This window comes from Alosa alosa, chromosome 20 (genome assembly GCF_017589495.1).
Source record: "Alosa alosa isolate M-15738 ecotype Scorff River chromosome 20, AALO_Geno_1.1, whole genome shotgun sequence".
Lineage (NCBI taxonomy): Eukaryota > Metazoa > Chordata > Actinopteri > Clupeiformes > Clupeidae > Alosa > Alosa alosa.
Genome location: NC_063208.1, coordinates 28404964 through 28419256, shown reverse-complemented (window position 1 = coordinate 28419256; position 14293 = coordinate 28404964). Strand labels below are relative to the sequence as shown.

Below are 14293 nucleotides of genomic sequence, written 5' to 3'. Positions count from 1 at the left end.
AACTTAGAGTACATTTTGTGTGTAAGTATTTTATGGAGTATTAGTGGGTCCAAACAAATCTATCAAAGTCTTTGTTTCTTGATTAGAGCATGTGTCACTTAAAATACCGCTGGCCTATACTGTAGACAGAGCAGAACAAAACAGACAAAACAACTATATTTTTTCCAATAAATACACCTTTAATAGAATGACAACAGACCTGATCCATACAAACATCACTACGGCGTGAGAAATAACAGGACCGTGTTTGTAGTTTTGTTCTTTTTTTTTTGTTCTTTTTGTTTTCTTCAAGTTTGACGATGATGACTGTACATTCTCCAGGAGTGACGCGTCGCCCCACCCCCTCCACCTCTGCAACTAATGACTAGCGTTTACAGGAACATTATCTGTACAGTACATGTCTACTCTCCACCTCTCTCTCACACACACACACACGCGCGCGCACACACACACACACACACACACACATAGAAACAAGTAGGCACAAGCACGCACACACTCACACACAGGTACAAACAGGCATGCAGGTGCGCACACACACACACACAGGTACAAACAGGCATGCGCGCGAGTGCACACACACACAAACAGACAACAGACACACAGACAGACACAGAGACACACACAGACACACACATGCACACACAGACACACACCCCTGCACACGCATGTTACTACAGAGTCAGTGCTGTCTGGATGATGGTATGCAAAGCCCAGCCAACTTGCTGCTGGTTCTAGACTGCGGCCCGTCCCCGGCCTAGATCCAGCACAGATGCAGGACAGGGGATCCCATTAGACACAATGTGTGGAGTCGGGATTTCCTCCCTTCAGGCCTGTAGGTCTGCGTCTGATTGGATGACGTGTCTGTCTTCAACAACTCCCACAGAGCAGTGGATCAACAATTCTCCCTGACTACCGCGTAGTGTGTGTGTGTGTGTGTTTGCTCTCTGAGGGTCTCAATGCATTTCAATTCTATTTCAATACTGAACATATTCCTGCTCCAATATGACTTCCCCACTACCCATCTACAACCAGTTCTAAACATGCTCCTCTCTCCATCTAGACATCTAGACTTTCAACAATCCTCTCTCGCCACCTAGAACCGGTTCAAACACTTCCCTTCATCCCATCTAGAACCAACCAACAGGAGTTCCTTGCCTCCCATAGGCCGTCAAACTTTCTACCTCCGAACACCCCACTCCCCCCTCACATCTCTATTTGAACCCTAACCTTTGACCTATACAGCAGGGGAGAATCACAGACAGGGTTAGTTTGGGCGTCACCATTATCCGTGATTGACTCTCCACACAGCACTCTCCAGGGGAGTAGAGAAGAAAAGGGAAATATTTACATGTTTATCTATTTTTAACTAACGGACGCCGGCAAACTTCTCCATCAGAGTCATTTCCTCCCCTGTGTGATGCAACTCCCTGCGTCATCTGACCTTTAGAGTTTTACCCTTCCCACTGCTTCAGAATACTGACTAGGACACATAAATAAAAAAGCATGAAGTTCAAGCCCCCCCACACACACACACACACACACACAGCAGTGGTGTTTCATTGACCGCACATCCATGTGGGCTCAGAGCCCAAATTCCCTTTTTTAAGTGTCAGTGTGTGAAACGCTGCCCCCTGTAGGAGCCCTCCAACTCCCGCCACCGCATGCGCACTCCAGGGAGAGAGGAGGTGGGTGAACAGAAAACCAAGGAGAGAAAGATGAGATGAGATGAGAAACTACCTCTGGTGATCTAACCTTTACACATGAGCTCTTCCCAAACATATCTGTCTATTCATCCCCTACAGCTTCAACAGCCAAACATGACACACACACACACACACACACACACACACACACTCCCTCTCTACCTCCCTCCCACCCTGACTCACATAGACATAGAGAAACAAACAGGCCACAAAAGTAAGTGTGTGTGTGTCAGGTTTACAGTAGGTGTGTGTTGTGTACACAAAAGTGTGTGTGTGTGTGTGTGTGTCAGTAGTCTGTATGGTTGTGGTAGAGAGAGGCCGTTCTCACAGCATGCAGCTGTTAGTTGTCTCAAAGCACAAGCGCAGGTGTGTAGGGGGAGGACAGGTAAAGGGCAGGTACAGGTAAAGGTGAGTGGAGAGCAGTGAAGCAGGAGGCGGAGAATAATGTGCGTGTCCCCTCCCCCTTCTCATGATTGGTCGTTTTCTGCGGGGGGCGTGGTGGAGTTTGTGGAATCCAGTTCTGATTTGCTGGAGATGCGATCTAGTTCAGCTTGAACATCTGTCAGTCCCAGTTTAGAACCTACGGAACCAAAACACACTCATTTTAGAACTTACAGAAACAGAACAATGCAATCAAAACAATTAGCAGGGTTCCCACTCTAAGTGAAATGTGAAATTCCATGACTTTTCCCTGACCAAATAAAACCTGAATTTCCATGACCTACTATATAATGAAGGGTAGAATATACCGAGCAAAGATTTCAGAACAGTCGTGTAGCGTTCAAGAATCTTTTACTTTTTTTAGAAAGGGAGATGAATAAATGGGCATTGAATTGAAAGTTGGGCTAACCCCAACTCAAGTAAGCAGTAAAGCTAATAACTATATTTTGGCAAGTACATTTTAAACTGCTACAGCAAAATTCCCTGATATTCCATGACTTTGCCCCCAAAATGATAAAATTCCCTGACTTTTCATGTATGGAATAGACTTCCCAATATTCCATGATATTCCAGAAATTCCATGACCTGTGGAAACCCTGAATTAGCGTCTCTAGAATCAGCATGAATGCAAACACACATGCACGCACGCTCAGACAGACTAAAACAAATAAAAGCAGAATAAAGAGCATACGTGTGTATACATGTCTGTGTGTGTGTTAGAATCTTGTGGATGGGCTATTATTTCAACCCGTTTAGCAAAACTTATCATCCATCCGCACTAACGTTTTTGATAAATGTTCAAAACCGCGCCGCCCGCCATCCGCTGGTTGTTTTAATGTATATGGGTGATGGCTGCTGGCGATGAGGCTAGAAAGCTCTTGCCTGTTCTAGAAAGACTGATCCAATGCAGCAAATATATTAAAAGGCTAAAGTCCTTGGCTATGTTGTAGCCTATCCCCAGAATATTAGCAGCAATCTCAGTCTCTGTCTCGCAAAACAATCTCCAAATAAAACGCACATCGGCCTGTAGCCTACAATTTTATCATTGTGATAAAAAATGCAATTTGGCACATAATTTCAACATGCTGCTATTTAGCCTACCAATTAATGCCTATTGTACTTTATTTTTTGCAAAAAGAAACAAATCCTCAATAAAATAACAAGTCATTCACATAATAGGCTACTTTACGCACTGTCATGTCAGGGTGACACTATGACAAGCCTGCTCTGAAGACTCCCATTAATTTTGACTGCATGGGGAGAAAGCGCGTCTTTTTCAGACAGACAGCACAATTAATTTTATACCAGCAGGCCGATCGGACTATGGCGCTTCGATATTAAAGAAACGCCGACTCTATTCATTCCGAAAAGTCCACGCACAACAGTTACAACGTGCATGTTCACATTTTTTAGTAACAACCGCCAAACTTGCTTGCTTGCCTTACACATCTAAGTTTTCCGACTATTTTTCTTACCTTCTTTTTTCCGCTGTGGATGTTATTGAGCTTGTAGAAGTTATAACTCTTAAGTTCTGAACATCTCGCACTGCCATTGCCCGATGTCATTTCTGAGTCATATCACTCCATAATCTGTCTCTCTTCTAAATGTCTATTCCCTGAATGGTAGGCTACAATGACTGTGTTTTATATATAATGTTTAGGCCTCCTCCAATACTGGCAGGTTGCAGATTTGCTTAGTGGCCCAACAAGGCTCTGCAACGAGACGCGACATGGGAGATGAATCATCGGTCAACTTGCACTGTAGCCTATTCTACTTTCTTATTGCACACTGGAGAGGAAAAAATGCTGGTAGGCTACGATAGGCTACTTAATTTACACTTTTTGTTACCTTTAGTGTGTGTGTGTGTGTGTGTGTGTCGGCATGCGTGCGTGCGTGAGAGGGGTTGCTCAGTGAAACATCGGAATACACCCAATTCCGCAACACCATCTCTGATAGTAGCCTAGGCCTAAAAAAGCAGCATGAGTAGAAGCAACTATAGGCCAAATTACTGCCTGAGGAAAATTTGACTATTTCAAAGTGTGCTCGTTTTTTTCGGATGTAGGTAACAATTTAACAATGTATAGGCTATATTTTTTTTCATTTGATTGGTTCAACCGCCACCCGCCCGAATTTAATTAAAATATCATATTTCTTAATGTCATCCGCCCGATCCGCGGTTTAACCGCGGAGTCCACGGCTGTAACCGCGAACCGCGCATCTCTAGTGTGTGTGTGTGTGTGTGTGTGTACATTGGCTCCTACCTGACTTCCTGACTGTGCCCGGTGTGCTGCTGCCTGTGGCTGGTTGTCCACCTGGCCCAGGTGACCCTGCCTTCTTCGTGAGCAGACTGTTGAAGAAGTTAGCCAGCACCCCTTCACTGGTTTGACCTCCTACAACACACACACACACACACAAAAATTCATACCTCATCTAACTTCATCTAATACGTATACACACGCATGCACACACACACACACACACACTTTACCTACACCATTACCTCTCTCTCACAGACACATGCATTTACACAGACACCATTTTATCTCATGGATCACCATGTGATAAACAAACACAAACACACACACACTAACAATTCACCTGAAACAGAGAGACACACAACATTAACATTCTATCTCCCAGAAAACATACACTCTCTAAACTGGCAGCAACACCCATGGACAAGCATTGTGGGAAAAACTATGCCACCATGGGCCAAAAAAAGACAGTTGAACAGTCCAATGAGGAGAGGAGTCTGGCAACAGGGGCCAATCAGAGAAGAGAAGCATCAGCAGAGGCAGGGAAAGCAGAAAGCCAGAGTTCATTTCACAGAGGAGAGATCTGATCGAATCAGATCTAATGTGATCCCAGTCAGAACAGAGTGATGACACCATGAGGATGGAGGAGGAGAGTACAGGAGAAAGAAAGGAAGAACAGAGAGAGAGAGAGATAGGAGAGAAAGAAAGGAAAGAATGAATGAAAGGAAAAGAAAGGGATGAAAGAGTAAAGAAAAGAGAGAAATAAATAGAGAAAAATAATGGTAAGAGAGGAAGAGAAGGGAAAGATAGAAAAGTGAGAGAGAGAAAAGAGGGAAGGCCTGCATCCTCAGGGGCCCGGTCTCATACACACCTTTCATGTTGGGATCAATCTTCTTGGTACCTGATTGCATGGGCATGACGTTAGCCACATTAGCCGCTGCAGAACGGTTGCTGGTCCGTGGGGAGCCAGTTGGGGCTCTGTTGGTGGGGTCCTAGACACACACACACAACACTATTAGAATTCACCACGATACTGAATACCTCCAGACAGACACAGAGATAGAGAGAGAGAGAGAGAGACACTCACCACTGGTCTGCCAGCTGTGACAGGCGGTTGCTTAGCCAACAGAGACTGAAAAAGCGCGCACACACACACACACACACACACACACACACACACACATTGTTACTTTACAGCAGTGAACGTCAAGTTCTAAATCAATAACATCATATAATGCCAAGTTCAAAAATAGAGAAAATAAGAATGCATTGGCATCACTTCAATACAGTTAGAACACTGAGAAAAAGGAATAGCATGCGTGTTATCACTTAAATGTTTCACTTTGCAATCTGTGCAAATGAGCACATACATTTGGCAAGAAGGATGAACAAGTGAATGCCTTTGTGTTATGACTGCGATAGTGACTGCAATGAGTGCCTGTTTTGCACTGCACATAAAAATGGGCACTGCACAATAAAAAAGTCACGCTCACTGTGGAGCTGAGATCTCAAGTGCGTTCAAATTCGCAAACATAGGCGAACGTTTGCAAACAAGTTACTGTTTGCCTTGAGTTTTTGCTGAGCGTTTGGAAACACTCACAAACAGTCTGAGGAGGTAGTTCTCCCAAACAGTCTGAGGAGGTAGTTCTCCCAAACAGTCTGAGGAGGTAGTTCTCCCAAACAGTCTGACAAACAGTCTGAGGAGGTAGTTCTCCTCGAATATTCAGTGGAGCTGGACCTGACCTTGACGAAGGTACCAATGCAAGTACCGTTACAATGGAATGTTAACACCAAATCGATTAAATCGAACTGTTCAGAGAACACCAATGTTCGCCAATGCTTTCCGAATTTGAAAGCACTTCTGTACTTTGCTTTCAGTGAAGCAACAGCTTAAAGGCCCATCTGAGCCATGCATGGAAGGAAGAAGAACACACAAAACATGGTGCTCTCCTCTTCTTATGCAGCGCGAGCCATTTCCAAATGTAATATAGCAACATCAAAAAAGGTCACATTCCAAAAACTTCTTTTTCATTTCTTTTAAATATTTTTCTTAGCAGAGAGTATTTCTCTTAGACTTAGACAGAACAGCGGAAAGCTTGTTTATTGTTCAGCTGCAATTAACATGCCAACGTTAATCATCATATGGTCTTTTCATTGTCAATAAAGAAAGAGATTTACAAAGATCACCACAAATGTTTTAAAAATCCTCCCGTTCCACCCCCCACCTGTCATGTCTCTGCGCCCCACACTTTGAGAACCGCAGCGTTACAGTCTGAACACGCACGCACGCACGCACACACTCTCTTCTACCTTCAGTTCCCATGTGTTTGTGCAAGTGCTGGTCTCGTCAAAGAGAAAGAATCTGTTTCTCACCTGTAGTTTCACTAAGAACACCTGGTCATCTTCAGCCAACACCTCCTTCTCGTGTACAAACTGACAAGACAAAAGAAGACAGAAGAAGCCGTCATTTCACAAAAATAACTTTAGATGGAACACCTTTCTATCCATCTGCCAGTGAGCGAGAGAGAGACATTTCTACAGTTAAGCCAAAAATTATTCAATGCATTTTTGTGAGTAAAACTTCCAGACGTTTTCAAGACTTGCACCAACATATTTTAAAACTTCTGGAAAACATTCAGAATTTCAATACATTTCCAGAGTAGAGCGAGCCATCTGTGAGAGGAATCAGAAGTCTGGACAGAGCTTTGGACAGAGCTCCTCTCTTCTCTCTGAGAGAGGAGTCGGAGGTTTGGACAGAGCTTCGGACAGAGCTGCTCTCTCTCTTACCTTCCTCACTGGTGGTTTCACTATTGCCTCCTCAAACACGTCGTCTGCTTTCAACGTCTGGAAGTTCTCATGCAAGATGGAGATCTTTTTCTCATTGTCCCAACCTGCTGGACTGTATACATGCACAGTTAGACACAGACACACAAACGGTTTAGTTACACCTACAGATAGACACCCACCACACATATACTGTATACAGGACACACAACACACACAAAATACTGTACATACAGAACAGCATATCAGTAAAAGCACCTTTAAATTGTGAATGGCACTTTAAAAAAATGACTGAATTGCTGAATTGACAGTACATCTATTTTAGGTTTACAAAACACCCATAATACCGGTACCAAAATAGTATTATAACGGCATGGACTTTTGACATTAATATGCCTTCTGTGTCTAGCTAATGGTGCCTGCCTGCACAATGAAACATGATATTGGCTTTGTTGGGATTCTAGGAAGAAAAATATGCAGCCTGTTGTTTCCGTGCTCTGTCTGGTTTGATCTCAGCTTTCATTCCTCTCACAATACACCGCCCAATGTCTGAAAACACCAAGACTACTGCTGCTGCACACACACATACACACACGTGGAGGTGCAATTCATAGTGACTGAGGTACGCATATCTGGCTTATTTCATTGCTTACTCTATTGTCTGTTGTGTATTTTACCTCAATATGCCATCTTCAGTAAGAACAGATAGATAAAGAACAGATTTTCACACGAGGTTCACATGGCATCTTTGACCTCTTCTAATGTTTTCCAAGAAAAATCTAGATAAAGCCACTGGTAATGACCACACACCCAGGAGCATACAGCGCTAAATTTTGACCTTTCCAAAAACTGACGGATTTCGACCTGCCAGGCTGTTGTATGAGTCACCCGTCTGCTAGCCGAGTCGAGTCTGCCCACTCTAACGGCCCTGAGTGTGTGTAATGAGTGATTCATAACCAGAGCTGTTTGGACAGGCAACGGTCTCACACAGACAGACATAATAACAACACACCAAAAGGTACATGTATCAACATACGTGTTTATGATGATATGCCATGTAATATTAGCATTATTTGTCTAAAGACCATGATGGTAAAAAGAGTCGTAAACATGGGTGGGAATGCTAACAGCATTAACGTTATTTGAGATTACTAATCAAACCCAAACAAGACTGACAAGAGAACTGAAAAACAGACGAGGCTGAGCGCAGGACTGCACAGGCTTTTGGTTTTTAACATAACCAGTGCAACGTTAAATATTGTGCCTGGGGACCCATCAGGAGCCCGAACTTGATTCACTATTTACTGAATTCTGAATCCCTACACAGCCGCCTAAGGTCTGGATCAAGATTCAACCTAGGACAGCATGGGGGGACCACAGGAAATGAGAGGCGCTTAGCAACACAGAGATGAGGAGGGGTGAGATGCTTAGCGACATGGAGAAACAAGGAGATGCAGCACAAGTGAGGCACTTAATGATAGAGGGAGACAAGTAGACACCTATAGCTTAGAGACAGAGAGACACGAGGAGATGATGGGAGACAGACCTAGCGACACAGAGAGACGAGGAGGGGATGGATAACTCACATGAAGACTGCGTCTCTCTCCACCACCTGGGCAGCCATGTTGAAAGGGAAGCCGTAGAGCCGGTGCACCATGTACTTGTACAGAACGTCCAGGTTCTTCCCTCCTTCATGGATGTGTAGAGAAGAGATGCCCCGTCTACAGGAGGGGTTAAAGGTCAAGGACAACACAACAACAAGCCAATAACAACATGGCCATGGACTAATAACAACACGTCATCAATGGCTTCTATTAAAGGTGCAGTCAGCGACTGCGCAGGAAGTCGCGTTTATTTGTGTTTATGTTTAAATGTATTGCCAGACACTTTCGTCCAGAACAAGGTACATTATATTTTAAACAAGGCCCAAATTAAACACACCAGAGAGGTAGCTCACACCTCCCTTCAAAAGAGTTACAGCAGTTACTGCTGTACTACTGCACAGAGTTCCAAGAGCACTGGACAGGGTTCCAACAGCACTGGACAGGGTTCCAATAGCACTGGACAGGGTTCCAACAGCACTGGGGCGCTAACAGCATGCTAAGGATACACTGCAGACAGAAGCGTCTGATGTGGGACTGGATGAAGTCTAGGTGCTCGTCTCTGTAGTCGTGCTCCTTCTCCAGGGTACTAATGGCGTCACACTGTAGGACAAGAAAGAGCACATCCATTAGGCTCTACTTATTCAGCTTTGTCTTTTATTTATTCATGCGGCATTGTACATTCATCCATTATTACAGGACCGCTCTCCCGGAGTAACCACAGATTAAGTGCCTTGCACAAAGGCACAATGGTGGCGGCTGTATTTGTATCTATATGTTAAAACCAAAGTATGCATTACAAAACATATGTGCTCCACTAACACATTAGGTTTTGAACTGTTGATGTGCATGTTGTAATTGACTCAACAACCATTATGAGAAGAGAGAGTGTGTGTGTGTGTGTGTGTGTGTGTGTGTGTGTGTGTAAGCCAGAGTAAAAAGACAGATGGAGAGATTAAAAGAAAAAGAGTATATGTATGTGTGGGCGCGTGTGTGTGTGTGTGTGTGCCCGCGTGAGAAATAGAAAGAGAGAGAGAGACAGCAAGAAAGAGAGGGAAGGACAAACAGGGAGTGTGTGTGTGTGTGTGTGTTTACCTTAGTACAGACCACCACTATGGGCAGGCCGAGGTTGTGTGTTAGTGTGTTATCCCCCAGCGGTAGTAAGACACTCTCCTCCTCTTGGTCTGGGTTTCTGCGCTGCGTTACTGCTTCTAAGTCACTTCCTGGTTCTGCATACTCCTGAAACTGCTTTACCACTGCACACACACACACACACAATTTCCCAAGCTTAATGACCACAGAATGGAAAAAAGCCAAACATGCTAAGGTCATATCAAAATGTATGTACTTCTGGCTTTAAATGAATATATGGCACATCTGCCATCAAGGGGAAATGATGATATCATGGGATTCAATGCATTTATTAAGCCTCGCTCTAGTGCCCTCTTCAGGTTAAGTTCATAACTAGAATATTAAACCCAGTTTGATGCGTACTCTACACAGCTGGGACACAATATTCAGCTACAGCTCCATTTAGTAACACGGAGCCCTACCAACACACACACACACAAGTCCTACATACATCTGTGTTTTAGTTCCCGAATTTGTCTCGGGCAGGGAAGTGGGGGTTGGTCGCTGTGTTCCCCAAGTATGCATGTGTACACACGCACACACACACGCACACACACACACACACACACACACACACACTCTGTACATCTGAGTTCTAGTTCCCTCACACACACACGCTCTACGTACATCTGAGTTCTAGTTCCCTCATGGTCTCGGGCGGGATGCGGAGCTTGTCGATGTGCTCGGCCAGCACACTGGCCCACTTGTGCAGGGAGTCGAGGGCCAGCCATGGCCGGGACAGGTCCACCACCAGCAGGGCCACCGAGTGGGGCAGGCTCTCTGCCGACAGCACAAACTTCTGCAGGCCTTTGTGATAGAGGTCGCCGTCCAGCACCCAGGCGTTACAGCGTGCGTGGTCTGCAGATGGACGGGGACGGACACACACACACACACAGAAAATGCATAGCATCACACATGTACACGCACACACACACACAAAAACATGCATACCGACACACATGTACACGCACACACACAGAGTCAAATAGTCTAAAAGTCAAATACACATCAGACATAATTCTACCACAAAAATAAAATCCTAACAGTAGTAAGACAAAGGCCCACACCTAACACATAACACAACCTGAGAACAAAGCTGACCTCCTCCATTTTGTCACTCACAAGCATCCTGTGCCACATAGATAATAAGAGGCATTCAAACAGCGTTGACTCAATACAGCTTGGCACAAGGCAACATCAAAGGAAGAGCTCAATCGTTAATGGGCTTGTTAATCATAATTAAATCGGCTCCGAGAACCACTCTGGAACACACAAAGAATGAGAAGCTCATTATGAAGCCATGTTCCTGTGACTAGTGAAGTAACTAGCTAACTAGTAACAACACTAAGGTCACGGATCTTCCGCATAGATCTCTGTTTCTCAAAGTCACTGGGTACTGCCGGTACAAAAAATAAACAAAAACAATCTGTGCTACCTAGCTCGAGTTGCTGCAGCCAACAGCCAGAGTAGCCAGGCAGCTACAGTGCTACACTCTGGGGGCATGATTTTAAAGATATAGCCTATGTGAAAAATGGCCTGAGTAGTTCTCCTTTAAGAAAAACCTATACTGATTGATTGCAAAAAAAAGTTATGCTTTAATAGTGCGCAAGTCGCTCTGGATACAACGGTCTGATATGTATGATTGCAAATTCAGTCAGTTTTGAGAATGACATCAGAAACAGGAATAGTAACCTATTACTATCAGAAACGTTATGTAGACACTGTTATAAATAAACTGTAAGATGTAGCCCATGTGGAGTATAATAGCATCTGAGGTCACAGAGAGCCATGACTGAGCAATACTGAAGTGGTCTGTGACAGCAGAGGCTCTAGGAACCAATAAAGAACACATGGCCTCTTAAAGGTACAGTGCCTCGTTTATTGTATATGGGGAAAACACCAATGCATTCTGAACGTTCTGCGGTGGAAGCCTTACAAATAGACTAAAATTATTATATTCCTGCATATTTATGCATTTTATGGGTTTTATTAGATCTGTGCTTTTTGGAATCTTTAGTAAACACATGTTTACAAACTAATGCAAAAAAAAAAAACTTCAAGTGAATTATCAAAGAACCTAAAATGCACAGTACTGATACTTTACTCTGTTCTAAAAATAGACAAACAACCTCCTGCTCCTTTCATAATGGGAGGCGAACAGATTCTTAATGTCATGTATCTGAACACTATCAATCACCATTGAACAACAGCAGTACCTATTAGCTAAATCTAGCAATTTAATTGTAAGGGACAACACATTTATTATCCAATCAGAAGTCTTACCGTCAATGTCTTCATCGTGAACGCTGAAGTATAGATATTCTAAGCCACGCCCCCGCATATATTCCTCCACACCTTGCAATTTGGCGACCAGCGTGGTCTTACCTGACCCCACCTCACCTATAACAACACACACACACACACACACAAAGTAGTCAGGGTACACCATGCTGGACACATCACCAGGCACAGTGCAGCCATCATACAGTCCACTCCATACAGTCATGCAAACGCACAGGGATGGCACATATTACACAGACCATTACCATTGACATCTAACAGACCTGAGGGACACAGTCAAGAACATCACAAACCTAACCCCAAAACAAACACATACGTGCATCAACAGCCGGTCATAAACAATAACAGATTAGTCATTCACGATAGCACGCTACCAGTTTCAGAGTGCATAGGACATTTGAAACACACATTATATGAACAAAGCACATCTTAATTGCATTGCGCTCAGCACGTACTCGATCAGAGAACCCTTTATGTAACATTAACTCAGGAGTGCCAACTGACAAACAATGCTAGCAAGCTAACATGGGCAAGCAGCGTGCATGGTCAGCTTACACAAGGGGACCTGTCACAAGCACGGCGGGCGCTGCGCTGATTAGCGTCTGCTAACGGGGATTATCGGACCGACTGGGCAACTGTTGTCATGCCCGACTGAGCAAAGCACTCTTGAAAGACACAGCTCATTGCAAGACTGTTGTCGTAAAATACTTCATTCCAGTCGTTGACAAAGGACACTGGGTGAAATGGTCCAGCGGGCCATTCATTGTTTCTAAAGAGGAAACCAAAAACGCGTCCTGGATCCTGATCCTGACTAGCGTATCGTGTCAATTAGCAGCCAGCGAGCGAAGCCATCGGCTTAATACAAAGAGACAAGCCTGTGGCAAGACACTCGCTCTCACGATTCGTTTGACACGACTCAATGCATTAACTTCTACTACCAAGCTAGGATGGGCAGTGTTGCAAGAATAGCCTGGCCACCTCTAACGTTATGCAGTGATACAGCACAACGGTAACATTGCCTTTCGAGCGCATACTCACCCATAACCACCACATTCTTCCCGGATGGCAATTTGGACCGTGAATGCGTTGATACTTCACTCAATATGGATGACCTTTAGAAAGGGACAGAAACGACATCAATAGGTGTAATCACAACCATTCATAACATGAATCATATAGGGACCATTCATTGTGGCTGATGAGATGGCTAGCTAGCGTTACCTGCTTCATCAATTTGCTTGTTAGCCGCTAGCTACTGTCAGACAGGGTTCTGAGCAATAAGCACATGGAGTATAGATAAAATCTAGAGCGGCTGCATCATCGTGGGCTGGACTTACCAGAGATTCTGTCCATCTTCCTCCTCCGTATTCTGGTTCTCTGCTGTACTGTTATGCACATTAGAGTTAGCAGATAATAGTGTATTCCTCCCTGCCGCCGCCATCTTCGCAGGCTTGTGACACCCCTGAGAAGAGCCCGGATGTAGCGCACAGTAGCGCTGTCAGGGGCGTGGCGTGGTGCGGGTGCGGTGCAGAGCGGACTAACCTGTCAAATCTTCATCATTCACAACAATCAACTTGTCAAAGCACATCCAGACATGCACACATACACAGTACCTATATGTTTGCTACATGTTCTGCCATACATACTCAACACAGACGGCCAAGCCAATGACGCCCTGAAAAAGTCAGTGGGCCAGGGGTCAATCCCAAATATAAATGGGGGTTTGGGCACATTTTATGAAAGTAAGCCATAGACCAACCATTACCCCTCACATGGCGCATGGATTTATGATTCATTGTTAATAGAATAGAATATCAACCTAGATCAGCAAATTATTATTGTGGTTTGTAGCCTAGCCTAAATATGGGCTAACTATGAGCCTAAACTGCGAATTATTAAAGCAACCGAAGGGTCTGATTGCATCGCGTCGACTGCGATTCACATGCATCTGTCCTGAAACAAAGCATAGTAGCGGATGAAAACAATTGGTCCATGGTAGCATTTCGCTTCCATTAGATGGCGCTAGTACACTAGCCTACTTCGTACAGAGCTCTAAATACGGCTCTGACTTCGC

General features: G+C 44.4%; 1 protein-coding gene across 1 annotated transcript; it reads right to left on the bottom strand.

Annotated features, from left to right (window-relative positions):
* Positions 1-540: 540 nt before the first annotated feature.
* dync1li1 (dynein, cytoplasmic 1, light intermediate chain 1) lies at positions 541-13685 on the bottom strand. Its single transcript, XM_048230046.1, is given in 14 exon segments — positions 541-2286; positions 4409-4537; positions 5274-5394; positions 5490-5534; positions 6776-6835; positions 7190-7301; positions 8773-8872; positions 8875-8907; positions 9297-9390; positions 9883-10043; positions 10546-10776; positions 12202-12318; positions 13258-13331; positions 13557-13685. Coding segments are annotated over 14 exon segments (1494 nt in total). The 5' UTR covers positions 13661-13685; the 3' UTR covers positions 541-2173.
* Between the last annotated feature and the right edge of the window lie 608 nt (positions 13686-14293).